Genomic DNA, 17734 nt, shown 5'->3' with positions numbered 1-17734 from the left:
AAAAGGAAGGGGTGGGCATAGAGCAAGGAGCCGCCCCGCCGTACGTGGGAATGCGATTGGTCGTGGGTTCCCGCGGAAATCATGGCTCCTTCCCCCGCACCGCCCACCTGGCCTATTGCAAGAACTTTACAGAGAGGCGTGTGGCCGGACTTTGCACTTTATTGAAATGTTGGGGAGAGGGTAAGGAAGCGGGGAACACTAGGAGGCGCCAGACGGTACCGGCTCAGTGACTGGAGGCCAGAGTGGGAGCGCACTGAAGAGGAGGGTTGGTCGTTGGTGGTTGAGCAACTCCCAGCGCATGATTCCAGAGTCTAACACGGGCCAAATAAACCAGGCATAGTTTGCCATGCCTGTTCCATACAATCTAGTGCAGGGGTGGGCAAACTTTTTGACTCGAGGGCCACAATGGGTTCTTAAACTGGACCGGAGGGCCAGAACAAAAGCATGGATGGAGTGTTTGTGTGAACTAATATAAATTCAAAGTAAAGGAGCGGAGGGGAGAGCAAGAGAACCGGATAGAACAGCTGGATCCGGCCCGCGGGCCGTAGTTTGCCCACGGCTGAATCTAGTGTTTAGTTGGGATGTGAGGAAGCAGGGCCGGGGCTGATGTAAAACCCTAGCAGTGAGAGTGCAGGGGTGAGACTGAAGCGATGAGAGTCAGTGCAATTGATTCCAGCCTTCACATTGGATGACGCAAGAGTATCTATCCTTAGATACTCTGCCACCTCTGCCAAGAAGCTCACGCTTTATCCTTGCTGATCCACCTCTCCACCCATTCTCAGAATGGGAAGACCCTAATTATAGGGCAGTTTTACTCCACTGCTTCCCAATAGGATGGGGATCCCTCATTGGGCACTGCTCTGTAGCCCTTGGGCCAGAACTGCTTCCCATGTGGAGCAGGGATTATCACAGCTTTGACTAGTCTTGTGCCTCCAGGAGGCTGGGCACATTCCTGATCACTCTCAGCCCACCCTGTCTGCAGACACAACTGGTCCCCCACTCTGTCTACCATCCCTCACCAGCGGTTGTCTGAGACAGACTGAGAGATGTGCAGATGGCCTGGCTACCTTGTTTTGAGAACATCATAGGCTTTCGGATCAGAAGATCAGAGTTCAAGCTATTTTTATGCTGTTTACTAGCACTGTGCTCCTGTGCAAATAATCAAACTCCTCTGACCCTTGGAATCCTCATTTTTCAAATGAGGGTGATTTTACCTTACGATGCTGGGAAGTCTAGGTGATCTAATAGAGGCAAAGCACCCAGAGCAGAGGCAACGTAACTGTCACTCAGATGTTGTTTCTTTTCTTCTCCAGATTCTCTGGATCACTGTCTCATCTCACCCTCAGTCTAACTCTAAAAATAACGATTATGGGTTAGGTTTCTGATTGTCACCTGAAAAATTCAAATTGTACCACCAGCATCTCAACTGAGAAGGGCTTACCGTAGCCTAACTCCCCTCTGGGTTAAAATTCCCATTGGTGATATCCAGTTCCCAGCAGGCACTGGGAAAAGTGGTCAAATGAATGAGTGGGTCTGGTGCAGAGATATGATATAACTTGGGAAAGTCTGTTAGGGGGGTGTCCAGTTGTCTTCATAAAAAACATTGTCATCATCAGGGTGACTGAAGCTGACATCATAGTCAGGCGGTGGAGTAAGAGGCTCCAATCTGGGGAGCGACTCCAATTTGGGGAGCATGCCCAAGCTCTGCAGATCAGGAGCAGTGGACACAACTCGTGGTCCCCGAAGCCGAAGGCTGATAGCAGCTCTTCCAGCACTTCCTGGGGTCATAGACCCCTCTGAGCCCACTCGCCTTTCCACTCTGTCTCTCCTGGGCCCCTCTGTATGGCCAGGCTGTCCCTCCACCAGTCCTGGGGAGATTACCACACTGCTGTAGGGAGGTGGTTGATCCAACTCTTGGGGGCGGCACTGTGATTCCAACACCACGGCCTCTTCATAGGGTGGCACCTCAAAGGCTTCATTGTCCCTGACGAAGGAGAAATAAGGTCATTGGTGGCTTACTGAAAGGAGCCCTTTTCTATCTTCTACCAACAAAAGACCCCTCCATAGCCTCTGACCCCTCCTCTAACTGATACCAGTGATAGAGGTGGAAAGCAGAGCCCGTATGTCTGAGAGACTAGAGAGACACAGGGAGAATGGGCACAGTGCAGTGATTTTTCAACCAGTGTGCTCCAAGAATTTATAACATGCAATACCTGACTACTTAGTCAAAGGCACTGACCTTCCCCTTAGGCTGTCTAAAAGAATGACAGTAGCCATCACAACAATAGCTGTATGGTGTGAACGAATCAAGATTATAGCTATTACATTTGTCAGATCAGCAAAAAAAAAAAATACATTTTTTTGGTGTGCTGCAGAATTTTAGTAATTAGTTTATGTGTGCCACGAGATGGAAAAGGTTGAAAATCACTGGCACAGTATATTCCTTCAATGCTGCCCACCCTTTGACTCACCGAGCGTTGCCCGAGGCCCCTGGGCTGTCCGGCTGCACTGATTGGAACACCCATTCCAGAAAACAGGCCAGCAGGCAGGCAAACATGAAGAAGCCACCCAAGGTCAGAAAGAAATAAGCAACAGGGACGATGTCCGGCCGTATGCCCAGCAAAGCCAGCCCCAGGAAGGAGGAGGCACAGCACAGGTAGAGAAGTGGCTTCTCCAGTCTCCCCCACAACTGGCTCGGCAACATGGCCCCTCCCCAGGCTCCTGCAAAAAGATACACAGCTGTTGTGTCTCAACCAGCAACTGGCATCATGGCTGGGACAGATTCCAAAGTAACCATATTAGACACCTTTTGGGGGTTTCAGGCTCTTCAATCTCAAATCAAATAAATGGCCAAAATAAATGATCATCAGTATCCTCTCCAGTTCTGTAATTCTCTGTAGGTTCACACTGGATCAGGGTCCCAGGGTATCAGGATGTGTGGAATAAGCCAGGACACCTGCCCAAGAGTTCTGATTCCCAGCCTGCCCAAGAGTTCTGATTCCCAGCCATCAAGCCAGTTTACTGTGTCATGGCCCTGCCCCCCTTCCTTTTTCCTTCTTCCCTGGATTCTCCCAGTTCTATCATTCCACATCAGGATCCAGTCCTGGGTGGGCCCTGGGGCCTTGGGGTTCACTGGCATCTCTGGAATCCAGGTGATGGGGCAGGACCTGCCCTTTTTCTATTACTGTTTGCACTGGACCTCCATTCCCCAGCTGTCCAGGCAGGGCCCTCAATAAGACCCTGTTGGGGTGAGTAGGGAGTAGAGGGCGCCACTTACCTCGTGTCTGACCCCACCTTCACATTTACTCCAGTCAGTAAATGTGTTCTGCTCGGTTGGAGGGAGAAAATGCACATAGACACAACATAGCTAGCCACAGGGCCACAGCTGCGTGAGAATCTTACAAAGGCCTAGGGCCATGGACAGAAGCCAGATAACTTCTGACGTCTCTACACTTCACATCCACCTAGGTCCTCCACCCTCTCCTGGCTCTAACTCAGTAAGCTCACATTTCTAGTTTCCTGCCTGCAGTTAACAGGGGCTGGGAGGTTGGTGGGAAGAGGACGCTTCTTTCCTTTGCAGCACAGCAGCAACTCGCAGGCAACCATGTCAGGAGTTCCCCGAACTCTGCACAGCAAGGACTCACAGACTCTACAAAGGAGCCAGGTCCCCTCCTTACACCCCTGCCCCAATCCCATGATCCTCCCGCCACCTGTCACCCGCCTTAGGAGTTCCTACCTCACCAGTCTGGACCAGACTCCAAAGAAAGTAGGTTGTGGGGGAAGTGGGAGGCGGGGAGGAGGTGGAGCCCACTGGCCCCACCCTCTTTTCTGCCCCAGCCTCAGAGTTCCAGCCCAGGCTTCATTTTCCTCCCTTTCTCCATCAGGCTGACCTCTTGGGTCCCCGCCTTGATTTTTTCTCACTCCATCCACCCCCTTCAGTGCCTTAATGAGAGTGCTTCTCCTCCCCGCCCCAGTGAACTTTGTACTTAGGACCAGAGTTAAATTCACCTGTCCTCCCTTCTCAATGCGCAGTGTATTCAGAGCAGTTTGCCATATGTTTAGGGGAATATATATTGTGCCTGGGAACAGAGATCACAGCTTGTTTTAATCTCTGTAGATTATACTGTGCCCTGCAGACTGTAAGTACTGCTGTGGGCCTGGAATGGTGTGTTCTGCTTTCACTGCCACAGTACCTTTTCTATGAACTGATTGTTTTCTGCAGACCTGTAAGACGAGTTTGTGTGTATGCTTCTTGGCATGGTTAACTCTTGATTCTTCAAAAGCCACCTCCAAGGTGATGCCTGCTGTGGAGGCTGTCTCCTCTGTGTGACCACAGCACTCCATCCTACTCCTGTCTCAGCCTTTATCTGTTTATATAGTAATTTTCTGTTTACACACTTTTCCACTGCGAGCTTCTTATGGAGAGTGATTAGTGATTAAATCCCAGCAACTAACTCAGGTCCTGACATATAGCAGGTGCTTACTAAACACAATGGAGGCCCAGGACCCACTCTTTCAGTTGTGGTCAGGCAGTAAATCTGGGTGAGGCAGATGCTGGGAGGTGTAGAGTGGCTGGAAGCACACCTTGTCCTAGAGACTCAGAGAAGGATAGACAAGGCTGGGTGCCATGCCTTCAGAGAGTTACCACTGGACAAACGGAGGGGAGTATCAGGTAATGGGGCACAAGTCTAATCCCAAGGACAGTCATGGGGCATAGCCTGGACTGTTGCAGTAAGCCATGTGTGAGCCTATGTGTGTGTGTGTGTTGAGGGTTGGGGGGGGGGGGCGGGCTGGAGTGGTATGCCTGTGTGTATAGTGGTGGAATGCCCATGATGATGAGTCTCTGTCCCAGACCGACAGAGAGGAGAGGGAAGAGACGTAACAGGAAGGCTGTTGTGTAAATCAGGTGTGTCTCTGTCGACACTGGGAATGCAGAGTGGAAGGAGAGCTGATTGTTATTTTGCTTCCACCATTTTCCTTACTGTTCAGCTTTCATACGGGAAAAGTGTGGCTGGGATCAGAAGTATTTCAGTCTGCAGTCAATATACTAATAGAAGGAAATTGGCCAACAGCCCTTGGTATGTATAATAAGTGTAGATGTAAGAATGTCTAAACCTGTAGAGAATTTTTATGAGTTTATTTGAGCCAAAACTGAAAATTGCTGGGAAGCAAGAACTAAAATGCTCTGAAGAATGACAGGGTTGTAGTTTCTTTTATGCATTGGAAATTAAGGAGGGAACATAAGGAAGGTGGGAGAGAGGAAGGTGGGCAGGGATGGCATTACAGGATAAGTTTATGTGCTCTATTGAGGGTGATTATGTCTTCAAGGGGCATTACTTCTGGTATTTCAAAGTTGTGTTTAACCTAGATGCACCCAGGGCAGGCTTAAAAACCTTTCACTAGAGAAGTGAAAGGCCTAGGGCACAACTACCCACTGTGACCTTCCCAGTTAGGAATTTATGATTAGATCCCCCTGTGAGGTTACTTTCCCTTTTCATCCACAACATCTGGTAACATGTAATTTCCCTCCTTTTTTGATTGTTTCCTCCAGTTGAATTCTAAGAAGTATCATTACTGAGATAAGCAATGTCGAAGTGTTTATTGCCCAGAATACTCATGGCCAAATTGCTTCCCAAAGCTCTTATTCTTTTCTTTATCAATTAAGCATCCTTAGCAATGTATCAATTCAATTGCCCATCCATTTTCTACTTGCCTACTTTCCACAAACACCTTCCTAGAAGTTGGTTGACCCCTCTCAGCTGGCCACTGTGCCCACCTTATTTGTGGGGATAATAGCAAAGGGAAGTGAGGGGCCCAGCCGGCATGGTTCAGTGGTTGAGCATCGACCTATGAACCAGGAGGTCACGGCTTGATTCCCAGTCAGGGTATATGCCTGGGTTGTGGGTTCGATCCCCAGGAGGGGGCATGCAGGAGGCAGCCAATCAATAATTCTCTCTCATCATTGATGTTAATCTCCCTCTCTCTCTCTTTCCCTCTCTCTCCCTCTTCCTCTCTCCCTGCCAGGGCTGACCAGCAGCCCCTGAATGACGGATGAACAGATAACTCTGACACAGTTTCACTATGGGGGAGAAGGCTAAGGGATGGCCCAGCTGACGAAGCCAGGCAGCCACAATTGCCTGCCTCGTTAGCCTTTTATTGTACAGCAGGTTGAGATAAAGTTTATCTTTTAGATACAATCTGCAGGTAAGTAATATTGGGAGGACACATGTGTTTACATTGTCCTCTAGGCAAGGGCATTCAGGGATTAAGCATAGGGATTCCAGTAAACACCCGAAAGTCTGCACTTGCACAGACTTGTTTGGAAAGGTCAAGGAATAATTAGAAGTGCCACCTTCAACACTCCCCTGTCTCCCCTAAGTCAGAATTCCAATAAACAGGGAAGGCGGCCTTCCACACACTTTCCTTTTCTCGGAATATCCTCCTTACAACTTTCCAACCAAGTCTCCTGTGCTCCCCAACATCTCCCTTCCTCTCTGAAATCAATATAAACATATTTTGTTAAAAAAAGGAAGTGCGGGGACATGGGAAAAGGAGAAGTGGAGATCATTGACAGAATTCCAGTGAGTCTACCACTGAATGCTTCTCTAAGACTATATTTCTGTGATTTTGTGTTTCTGAATATGGGTCTGCTTTATACTTGTGGCCAGCATGTGTGCATTATTTTGTATACTTCTCACCATGCTAAATTCTTTATGCAAATTAAGTAATTTAAAATATGTATAATGTAATAAGAGGTACTGTTATTATGTACATTTTATGGGTGAAGTCACACACTTGAGAAAAATGTATAGCTAATCAAGGGTGGGGTCAAGACTTGAACTTGTATGCCCACTCTAAACATTCCTTTTTGCTGCCCTCATAATGATAATTTAACAAAATACCCATGATATTTTAAGATCTTTATTCTGATCTTCCCTGGAGAAGTGGTTAGATGCTATTGCCTTTTGCAAAGGCAGCAAAACAGAATGTCAGAAAATGACATAAGATATTGACTATAAGGCAAGACTGGGAAATTAAAATCACAGGCTCTGTATCAGGATGCTTATCATTTATGAGCTCAATAAGACTGATTGTGAAAGGTAACACTTTTAACTGAATGGCTCTGGAAGCCCAATGTGTGGGTGACTTCTTCTAAAAGGGTGTTGGTGGTAATATATATGTGTGAACAAACAATTTGGCCCACATCCATGATTTTCATTTGCTCCTTAATAACAACCACGTGGGGGCAGTCTGATGATCATTTTCATGTTACAGCTCAGAAAAAGTACATGACTTGTTTCATTAGAATCAAATGTAGAATCTTTACCTCTTAACTCGGTTGAGAGTGTTTTTCTCTGTTAGTTGCCTTACAGCTCCTCAAATGTGTAGGGAAGGTAGATAAATGATTTAACATGAAGCAGGTCAGAACACTGATATTTCTGGGTTGGAAATGCTTCCAAAGAATCATAAATCTTCAAGTATGTCGTTACTCTCACCAACTAGTTGTCATCCTATATAATAAAGAGCTAATATGCTAATTAGACTGAACAGCAGAACGACTCTCCGGATGAAGGCGAGGCTTCGAGGGGCTGTGAGGGCTGAGCCCCTTGCAGAATTTTGTGCGTTAGTCCTCTAGTATTATATAAAGGTCTCTGGGAACAAACTAAGTGAACATTGGGGTTCAGGCTGTCCCTCTCACTCAGATATTTAGCACTAAGCCACAATAAGTGACTATGGAATTTGAGAAATTGAGCGTTTGTTATTACCAAGTGACAAAAATGCATGTGTTTATTAGAGATGTCCATAGGTAGTGGTAACAGGTTCCCACATGAATATGTCCATATATATGAGAAAACAAGGAGGCATTGTGATTGTGATTAGTCACATATTTTTTAGAGATGGCCAAACCGGGTTTCAGATCTCAGTTCTACCATCTTGTAAACTTGGATTTTATATATATATATATATATATATATATATATATATATATGCATTTAAAATTATGTTAATGAGAGCACTTGTTCACCATCTTTTAAAAAAATGACTTGAACTTTTAAATCTGAAATGGCTCTGGCATTAGGTCTTACTTGTCTCCTAGTTGACGGGGCTTAGATGTCACTGCACAGGTGAGCATGCCCTCCTCTACTGGAAGTCCTTGTCTTGTGGCCACCTCAGGGGCTTCATTCTTTTATGTTGTTAATCCTCACTCAAGGATATTTTTCCATGGAGTTTTAGAGAGAGTGGAAGGGAGAGGGAGAGACAAAGAGAAACATTGATTGGTTGCCAACCAGGGCCAGGGATCAAGCTTGTAACCAAGGTACGAGGTTACCTGCCCTTGGTTGGAATTGAACCTGGGACCCTTCAGTCCATGGGCTAACACTACTGAGCCAAACCAGCTAGGGCAGGGGCTTTATTCTTCTCAAATGTTTAACCACTTTCAATTTTCTATTCGCTGAAGGGGTTCTCTTGGGAACTTGAGGGGTATGCACATTTTCTAATCCAAGCATCTTTATTACATCTTTCTCCCAATGTGAACATCTTCTTGAACTTTTTATTTTAGTAATAATGTGCAGTTTATGGGGGCGCTGCAGATCCCCACCATATTTTTCATGATCTGCAGGTTATCTGGAATTTTTGACTTGGTAGATTTGTGATGAATCCATTTTATACAAACGAAACCCTTTGTCATAGTTTGTAGTCTGCCTGGGGCCTCTGAACTAGTGAGTGCAAAATCCCGGCCTTGAGTGTGGTGACTGCTTTGCAGAGGCAGCAGTTGCTAAATGTTGTTCAGGCTGAACTTACCTGATGACCAATACATTTTTTATTGTTCATTTGCTGGGTGTGACACTGTGAGTTGTATACAGTAGATCTCATAGGAGTCTCACTCTCAAGGGGCTTACTGTCCAGAAGAGGAAAGACATGTATATACTAACTGTAAGACAAGGTACAAAGTGACAAATGCTGCAAACAAGGTACAAAGTGCTGCTGGGGTCAGAGGTGAGACATTGTGCTGAGAAGAGTGGGGATCAGGAATGTGAGGGGTCCTGGACTGCGAGAGGGTGCAGGCCTGGCTGAGGGACTACCCTCCCTCGCCCCCCGAGTGCGCGAATTTTATGCACCTGACCTATAGTGTAATATATTTTAATATATCAAGACATAATTGAGATATACTATACAATCTTTTTTTTCCAATCAATACCATAGCCTACGATTTCCAATACTCTTCATAATTCTTCAGACATACAGTTTTTTTAAAAAAATATATTTTATTGATTTTTTACAGAGAGGAAGGGAGAGGGATAGAGAGTCAGAAACATCGATGAGAGAGAAACATTGATCAGCTGCCTCCTGCACACCTCCCACTGGGGATGTGCCTGCAACCAAGGCACATGCCCTTGACCAGAATCGAACCTGGGACCTTTCAGTCTGCAGGCCGACGCTCTATCCATTGAGCCAAACCGGTCAGAGCCAGACATACAGTTTTTGATGGCTATGAGACATTACATCTTGGATATACCATAATTTATTCAAGCATCCTCCTACTATTTGATATCTAAGTTATTTGGTATCACAAATAATGCTGAGACAAGCATCTCATGAAATCTGCTTTGAAGGAGAGAGTGCTTATTTAGTCATGTACTTCAGGCATCACTTCACAAATAAGCCTGGGAAGGATATCCTGAAATCCTGGAATATGCTGGAATAATGGAAAAGGGGGAGAGGGGAGGAAGCCAAAACATGATGGGGGAAAAATGGAGAAAATAGATGTGAGATGAGAAATAGCCAGGGAGAGGGGAGATTGGAAGATGGCTTTTGCTCCTAAAACCCCTCGAGCTGAGCCATCATAGTACACTTGGTTCCCACCAGGCCTTCAAGTGTGGTTTCAGCTGCTGAATAAAGGATATTCTCAAAGAAGTTCAAATACTGCTGGAACACAAGGTATTCTGATTATTGCACAGTGGGCACAGGTAGAGCAGGGACTTTGGATAAATAACTGGGGGAGTGGCAAAGCTATAGGTTTGTGTGGGAGCAGCAGGGCTTGCAGTAGGCAGGGAGAGGCCTGGGGTTTTCTCAGGATCTGTACTGTGGGTGAGAGGAAGGAGCTATGAGGGGATGAGCAGCTCCCTCAGGCCAAGGCAGCTCCAGCCTGTCTCCCTGCAGTGCCTTGCCCTGGTTCTGCTGGTCAGTGTAGCTGGACCTGGTTTAAATATCTGGGCACAAGCTTAGCCAAGCTCTGGTTCCCTCTAGTCTTCTCCCACTGGGCCTCAGGTTCTAGCCCTGTCCCAGACACTATGGTTGGTCACAAGGTGGTAAGTGCCAAACTGGATAGTTGCAAAATCCATGTGGCTTAGTTTGCTGTCCCTGACAGAGAGACCTAGGGAGTTTCTGCAGCAGAAAAAGAGGGACTACTTTCTTCTCCTTCCACACAATTGGCCCGAGGGGGCAGGGAGCTGGGAACGCAGGAAGAGCTGCTCTTCTCAAACACCCGAGTAGACAGGATGTGATGGCAGCAGCAAGGACACATAAACACTCGGAGATATTACATCCAATGGCAAGGTTTATTTTGTGGGAAGGTAGAGTATGGGGCTCTCAAAAGGCACCTGTGAGGCACAGAGCATCCCTGAGAGTGAAGCAAATAAGGCACCACAGCCAGGGCTACAGAGGAGCCTCCACCCCATGGGGAAACCAGGGTCCTAGTGCCCCTTGGTGCAGGAGGGGTGAGCAGATGGTCTGCTTCTTATACCAATGGTTCTGCTTCCTCTGGGCATCTTTATAGTCTGGCACTCACAGCTGGAGGCACAGGGCCCATCCACTTCTCTCCTGGGTGGAGAAACTCACGCATGTCAGAGGCTGACTCCACAGCCCCAGGAAGAGCTGTGCTTGGCTTCAAGGCACAGAGGCTTCCTTCTCTCCTATGAAGGTGAATATGGCCCCTCCCCATTCAACCTTAAGCAACTATGTCTACAGAAGTCTTCATTGTTGGACATACCTGGAACATTTTTTGCTTTGAATCTGTCCTTCTCAACTGACACAATGGTGGGGGGCTAGGGTCAAGGGCAGCTCAGTGTGAACTTGTCACTTACCCAGCAGGTGGGCCAGCAACTCCATCCGGTCAGAGCCAAACAGCATGTGGGTTTGGCCGTCCAGGTGGGCCACAGTGATAGGCAGCCCAAAGGCCTAGAGAAAGCAGTAACAGTGCATGGAGGAGGGTGGTTGTTAGGCTACGAGCCAGAACTTGTCTAAGGACATAGAAGCAAAAAGCCTCTATGTATGACAAGCATGTCAAACTCAAAGGCTAATACAGGCCAAATAAACAAGGTTTAATCTTGTGTGGGCCACAACAAACAAAAGCTTCAATTTTCATAGAAATATAGGTTTATTTCAAAAAGTATGGTATATATATAAAAAAAAGAACAAGAGCAATGATAAAATTAATGTTTTCTTCCTGACACTTGACATTTCTTTTCTGCTATCTTTCCTGCTTTGGGGGAAAATCTTGTTCACAGTGATTACTTTCAAAACTGACCCAAGGTGAATGTCAGTAATTCTGGATCTGACAAGAGATTTATTTCCTGTCATAATTGTAAATAACTGCTCACACCATTATATTGGCTGGGCCACAAAAATATTTGCTGTGGACCGCATGCGGCCCGCGGACTGCGAGTTTGACATGCTTGCTCTATGATAAGAGGCGCTACAGCTCTAAGGAGTTTCCTAACTCTCATATGCTGTATCTTCTATCACCATCTATCTCTCCCTCTCCTTGGGTTCAGGGACAGGAAGGGAGAGGAGCGTCATCTGTGAGAGCTACGGAGGACTCATGTAGGGAGCAGCTTTGAACAGAAGCATTGGGACCCAGCAGAGACTTGCAGGCTCTGTTCAGCACTGGGGTTGGGGGCATACATCAAGAATGGCTCACCCCATATTTGCAGGCTGCCTCGGTGGTCTCCTTGAGCTGGTTCTTCACCTGTGGCGTTGAGATCTTTTCCAGAAGTGCCCGGGCTCCTTCTGTCGACATGCCTGCCTTCTCTGCAGCCTGAGGGGATGTGGCAAGGAGCACAACTGTGTCTGCATCAGTGGGAATGGGGATCTTAGGAGAAAACTCAGGTCTTTCTACTTTCTGCCCCCAAGTTTTCCTGGGAAGGCCTTTATCCACCCACGAGTGGAGGTCTATTCTTGCCAAGAGGGGCTATTTTCTTCCATCAAAAAAATAAAAAAATAAAAATCTGAGTTTGGTGGAAAAAGCAGATGGCAGTTATAGTTGTATCAACTGAACACCAGAGGGTGTCTTAGAGGCAGCTCCTGACCTCTTCAGTAACCAATAAGACAAGTCCAGGTGGTACCAGGCCAGGAGCCAAGGCAACTTTAAAGAGCTTATTAGTAGCAGAACCAACACTAGAATCTGGGGCTCTTGCCTTCCTACTTCTCAGAATTCCTGAATAGCTCATGGGTTTGTTGTTGTTTTGTTAAATCAAAGACTGTGCTCTAATTCCCATGGAATTTCCTGGGGACTTCTGAGCAGCGCACGTGACTGTAGCCACCCGCTTGGCTTTTAGAGGATGATAAAGGCTTCAGTTTGGGGTTTATTATAATTTGCGATCAGTGGTTTGGCTGCACATTAGAATCTCCTGGGGGAGCTTTAAAAATCCCAATTCACAGACCATCCCCTTGAGCAATTACATTGGAATTTCTGGATGGTGTTGCCCAGGTGTTTCAGGTAATTTTAATATACAGCCAAATTCGAGGACCACTGAAACCTGACCTCATCGTCCCCTGTCCCCCGGAGTGGAACAGGAAATCATGCAGAGCATTTCGATGTGACATTGTCTTTGACTCACTGCATGAGAAGACTAGATCCCAGACCAAATGCCCAATGTTAGGGGAATGGTTCAGTAAACAAAAACAAGTCTGCTGAATGGAATGCTATGTAGGAGCTAAGAATTACACTGTAAATATTAAGTGAAAAGGCAAGCCTATGCATACACTTTGCAGGAATAAAAACACTGGAGGATATGTTGGTCATTTTTGTGTGTGTTTAACTTTTGTAATTTGCCATTTTAGATATTAAATTTGAATATGCCTTAACATCTTTTGTAAGCTAACGGGAAAATTTTTTTTGAATTTCCTGATTTAATCCCAAAGAAAAACGTACTGTGTGGCACACATTTCAATGTTTTGAGCTATTCCCATTTGTTCTTCCTCAGGCTTTTTTATAATTCTGGCTTGATTCAGTTATCTCTTTTTGTCTTTTTAAGAATTTTATTAATTCTTTATTGTTGAAAGTACATATGTCCCCTTTTGCCTCTATTGCCCTCTCCCAGCCTGTCCCCGGCCCCCAGCCCCGGCCTTCACCCCCTCTATTGTCTGTGTCCATTGGTTATGTTTATATGCCTACAAGTTCTTTGGTTGATCTCTTATCTTTTTGTCTTTTTAAAGCCTGTTTTTAAAGTATCCCGATTTCTACTCTGGATGTGTTGGTGAGATTTCTGTTGGGAGTGGTCTGGAGTCAAGACTTGCCAAATACTTCATCCCTTCCTATGGGTGGGGGGGCGGTAGGGGGGAAGCTAACAGTTATCCTCTCTCTCCCACTGACTTCTTCCACCAAAATTCAAATGTAGAATTTTCACTTCCCCTTTCAACTCTGAGATATACTTTTGAGAGTCCTCTTAGTTCCAAACTTTCAGTAATCTGGCCTCTCAAACACAGATGTCCTTTCATCCCAAATAACAATGACCTCTCCCATGTAGTAAGAAAACTATGTCCTCTCCGCCCCCAACTGTTCTCAGATTCCCTATGGAGGGGGGCAGGGCCAGGACACTCACTGCCAGGATACTCTGGGGCTCCGTGATGTCTTCATCCTGGGAAGGAGAACACTCAGCAGGAAGGGGTAACCGGGTGAGGGGTGGGATGGTCAGTAGGACAGTGAACAATAGGGCAGGGCAGGAGCAGGTGTCTGGAAATGGGCCTAGGGGAGGGTCACCAAGTCCTCCAGGGTCTCCCATGTGGGTTCCTAGAGCACTGCCCTCACCCGTGACCAGACCCGCATCCACAGTTCCCTGGACACTTTCTCCAGCATCTCAGGGTGCTCCAAGTTCACAACGGTGAGGAAGCGCATGGCCGACAAACTTCCTATGGGGCAGAGGCACTCAGAGGTAGAGCTCCCCTAGCTTATTCTACCTCCCCGCCCCCATGGTGGGCCTGCTCTTTCCTGCTTCTGACATCCCAGAGCTTAATCGCCCTCAGCCTCCCACCCAGGTTTCTCATAACTGATTGTCCTGCTCTTTTTCCTCTTTATGTCCCCTTAACATTCTGTTTGTTCAACTCTAAGCCTGTTTTTCCAGGATTTGTTTCATTGAAGTTAGTCGCCCAGCCCTTCCTTCTTGGGCCTACAATCTCCAGCTTCACTGCCTTCTACTTGCTGTCCCCACCTGTATCCCACTCTTTACCTTTTTCAAGGATCACAGAGAAGAAGTCCTTGGGGAACTGGATGGGAACCTGGACGTGCTGTCTGAGGAGCTTTATGTCATTTGTCAGGTATTTGGCCTTGGGAGGAAGAAGAGCTGGTGGTTTGTTCCCTAAAAGTGGAAATTTGGACCCGCTGGTGAGAGATCTAAGAATCCCAGACTTGGGGGTCCCCTCCAGGGTTTTGGGCAGCCCCCCTGGGCCTTGGAAATCAGTCCTCCCTCAAATCCCAGCCGCAAGCGCCGCTTCCTTTATACCACTGCTTTTCATGATCCCTGCAATGAGGGTCGGGCGCAACTGCAGGTGGATGTTCCAGATGTTCTTATATCGGCACAGGATCTGCAGGAGCAGAGATGAAGGTCCGAGTCCGTGTGCAAGATGGAAGGCATGCGCATGTCAGAGGGAAAGGCAAGGGTGTTGCATGGCAACTGGTTAGCCAAAGGCTCTAAGCGAAAAGTAGGGATTAGGTGGACATCTTAAATTGCTTGGTTTGAAATGGCAGAACTCTCTCACTCCTAGGAATCTATCCCAGAACCTTAGCTCCTATGGACGGTTTCCATCCTCCCAGCCCCCCAAATTGACACCAGAGGGCTAAGAGGTGGGGTGCCAAGGCTTTCTCCTTGACTTTTCTGAATTGCCCCCTTTCCAAACTGCTGTGGGAAACCACTGTCTTAGGATATAAGCACTCGACCTGGAGCCAGCGACTGTATCTGTTTTACGAACACGAAGTGACCTTCAGCCCTGGTTCTCTGTCTGCTTGTCCTAAACTCTTTAGGCAGCGCCAGGAATTGCAGGAGACCATGGGCCCTGCGTCCTGCGCTCGCCCTTCCCTTTGCCCTCGCCGTCCCAGCCCCGGCGTCACCTCGAAGCCCAGCCAGGAGTAGGGGGACAGCACATCGTAGAATAGCTCCACGGTCCGCGGCAGGGGCCCCATCGCAGAACAGAAGCGAGCGCCGCTCCAGAAGAGGTGGTGCACGTTTTCTTTTTCTGGAGTGGGGTGACACCGCCCCCGATCCCGGCCTGGCCGGAGGACCGCCTCCTGCCCTCACCGCGCAGCCTCCCGGAGGAGAACCGCCCGGGCGGGGTGGGCGGGGCGGGCGGGGCTGCGCCGCCGGGAGCGGGGGATGGGTGCGGTGTCCCCACAGGAGCTCACAAGCCTGGTGACCTGCGCAACTCGCCCTGCCTTGGGGTGGAGTCTGGGGCAAAAGGCGGTGGTTTGAGATGCATGCTGCACCTCCCACTTAGCTGTGCTCCCTGGGCAAGCTGCTCACCCACTCTGAACCTCAGTTTCCTCAGCCATCTTACAAATGAGGATACTTATATGATAACCCCTACCTCATATAGACTTAAAGGGACTCAGATTGGCAGTTGCAGGAACTTCCCGGGACTGGAGCAGAGTAAGAAGTGGCTAAACATATAGACAGATGGATATCGATATATGATTATCTGTATTTCTCAGAGCTTAGCACAATGCCTGGAATATATTTGACCATCAATACATGTTTTGTGAGTGAGGGAAGGAGAGGAGGAGGCCTCCCTGCAACAATAATTGGAGTGATAATGCGGAATGGTCTGTTTTATTTGTATTTATGAATATCATATTGTTTTATAATGGGATTACACTTACCGCAAAGACACAGACTTTTTCAAAGTTTCATTTAATTTAAAATTACTTTTAACATTGCTACTTTTATGAATTGGAAAATACATAACAATAAATATTCCACTTCTCATTTGTATTTATAAGGAAAAACCTAGGCCATCAGAATGCAAAGACACATTATAAACATTTACATAGAGTAGAACATATAAAGTGGAATGAGAAATGATGCTATCGCTGTGCACTTGCAAATTAATTGCTTGTTGATCCCTGAAGCTGAAAAATTATACTTTGTTTTTCTCTATAATATTAATTTAAAAGTATCCAAGAGTTAATTTAGCCTGGTGATAATAAGATTTTATTTTAAAAATAGATCATGACTTATTTTTTAAACCTTTATATATGGAAATAATTTTAGACTTACAGAAGAGTTGTAAAGATAGTACAGAGAGTTTCTGCATGCCCCTCATCCAGTTTCTCTCAAGTGAGCATCTTATGTTACCATGGTATAATGGTTAAACTAAGAAGTTAACATTGGCTAACATAACTATTAACTAGATTACGGACTTCATTCGGATTTCACCAGTTTTTCCACTAATGCCTTATTCTGTTTCAGGATTCAGCCCAGGACACCACATAGAGTTTAGTTGTCATGTCTCTTCAGTCTCCTCCCATCTGGAAGTTTCTCAGCTGTTTCATATGTTTCATGACCTTGACACTTTTGAAAAGTATTGATCAGATATTTTGTACAATGTCCCTCAATTTGAATTTAATGTTTTCTTAACACTAGGCTGGGGTTATGGATTTTTGGGGAGGTACTGTATACCACACAGATAAAGTGCCCTTCTCCTCAAATTGTATTAGGGGGTTCCTAATAGCAACATGACTTATTACTGGTGATGTTAACCTAATCACTAGGTTAAGGTGGACCAACTATCAAGTTTCTCTACTGTAAAAACTGCTACTTTCCCCTTTTCATACTTCATTCTTTGGAAGAGAGTCACTAAATGCAGCCCACTCTTGGGGTTGGAGGAAGGGTTGGGAAGATTAAACCCACCTCCTCGAGAAGAACAGCAAAGAATTTGTGGACACGTATTAAAACCACCACAGTAGTTAAGACATATTTTAGGGGAGATACTTTGAGGCTGTGCAAATGTTCTGTTCCTCCTTAAACTTTCACCAACCAATTTTATCATTCACCAGTGAATCTTGCCTACAGCAATTACTACTGTGGTGTTCTAATGGTACTTTTCTATTTCCCTCATTTTTCTATATTTATTAATTGGAATTTTTCTGAAAGAAAATTGTCTCATTTATTTATTTATTCACTCAATCATTTATATCAGTACTAGAAGCCCGGTGCATGGATTCGTGCACCAATGGAGTCACTGGGCCTAGCCTGTGGGAATCAGCCTGAAATTGGCTCTCTGACTTCCTCCAAGGGGCCGCAGATTGTGATAGGGCAGAGGCCAGGCCAAGGGACCCCACTGGTGCATGATGGGGGCGGGGAGGGGCCTTGGAGGGCTCCAGGGCATGACTGGCCCATCTTGCCTAGTCCCCAATCTGCCAGACCCCAGCAGCAAGCTAACCAACTAGTTGGAGCATCTGCACCCTGGTGGTCAGTGCACATCATAGCAACTGGCTGAATGGTCAAATGGTCAGACACTTAGC

General features: G+C 46.6%; 2 protein-coding genes across 2 annotated transcripts; both read right to left on the bottom strand.

Annotated features, from left to right (window-relative positions):
• Positions 1-142: 142 nt before the first annotated feature.
• On the bottom strand, positions 143-3900 carry TMEM139 (transmembrane protein 139). Its single transcript, XM_080664313.1, has 3 exons — positions 3737-3900; positions 2472-2721; positions 143-1984 (listed from the first exon to the last, which is right to left on the bottom strand). Exons 2-3 carry the CDS (start codon positions 2702-2704, stop codon positions 1570-1572), a joined length of 648 nt encoding a protein of 215 aa, XP_080520439.1. The 5' UTR covers positions 2705-2721; positions 3737-3900; the 3' UTR covers positions 143-1569.
• A 5412-nt stretch (positions 3901-9312) lies between these two features.
• On the bottom strand, positions 9313-15654 carry GSTK1 (glutathione S-transferase kappa 1). Its single transcript, XM_080664312.1, has 8 exons — positions 15326-15654; positions 14721-14802; positions 14448-14576; positions 14030-14130; positions 13824-13859; positions 11921-12037; positions 11085-11178; positions 9313-10821 (listed from the first exon to the last, which is right to left on the bottom strand). Exons 1-8 carry the CDS (start codon positions 15395-15397, stop codon positions 10772-10774), a joined length of 681 nt encoding a protein of 226 aa, XP_080520438.1. The 5' UTR covers positions 15398-15654; the 3' UTR covers positions 9313-10771.
• Between the last annotated feature and the right edge of the window lie 2080 nt (positions 15655-17734).

This window comes from Plecotus auritus (assembly GCF_963455305.1).
Source record: "Plecotus auritus genome assembly, chromosome: 4".
NCBI classification, from domain to species: domain Eukaryota; kingdom Metazoa; phylum Chordata; class Mammalia; order Chiroptera; family Vespertilionidae; genus Plecotus; species Plecotus auritus.
The sequence above is the reverse complement of the archived record's forward strand: the minus strand, read 5'-3'. Positions and strand labels throughout refer to the sequence as shown.

Bases quoted from the DNA above. Each gene is read 5' to 3' on its own strand.
- TMEM139 (XM_080664313.1), bottom strand. From the start codon at position 2,704: ATGTTGCCGAGCCAGTTGTGGGGGAGACTGGAGAAGCCACTTCTCTAC. The intron at 1,985-2,471 runs GTGAGTCAAAGG...CTCCTTCGTCAG, and splicing joins GGGGCCTCGGGCAACGCTCG to GGACAATGAAGCCTTTGAGG.
- GSTK1 (XM_080664312.1), bottom strand. From the start codon at position 15,397: ATGGGGCCCCTGCCGCGGACCGTGGAGCTATTCTACGATGTGCTGTCC. The intron at 14,577-14,720 runs GTATAAAGGAAG...TTCCACTTTTAG, and splicing joins AGGGATCATGAAAAGCAGTG to GGAACAAACCACCAGCTCTT. The intron at 10,822-11,084 runs GTAAGTGACAAG...TTCTCCACCCAG, and splicing joins GTTGCTGGCCCACCTGCTGG to GAGAGAAGTGGATGGGCCCT.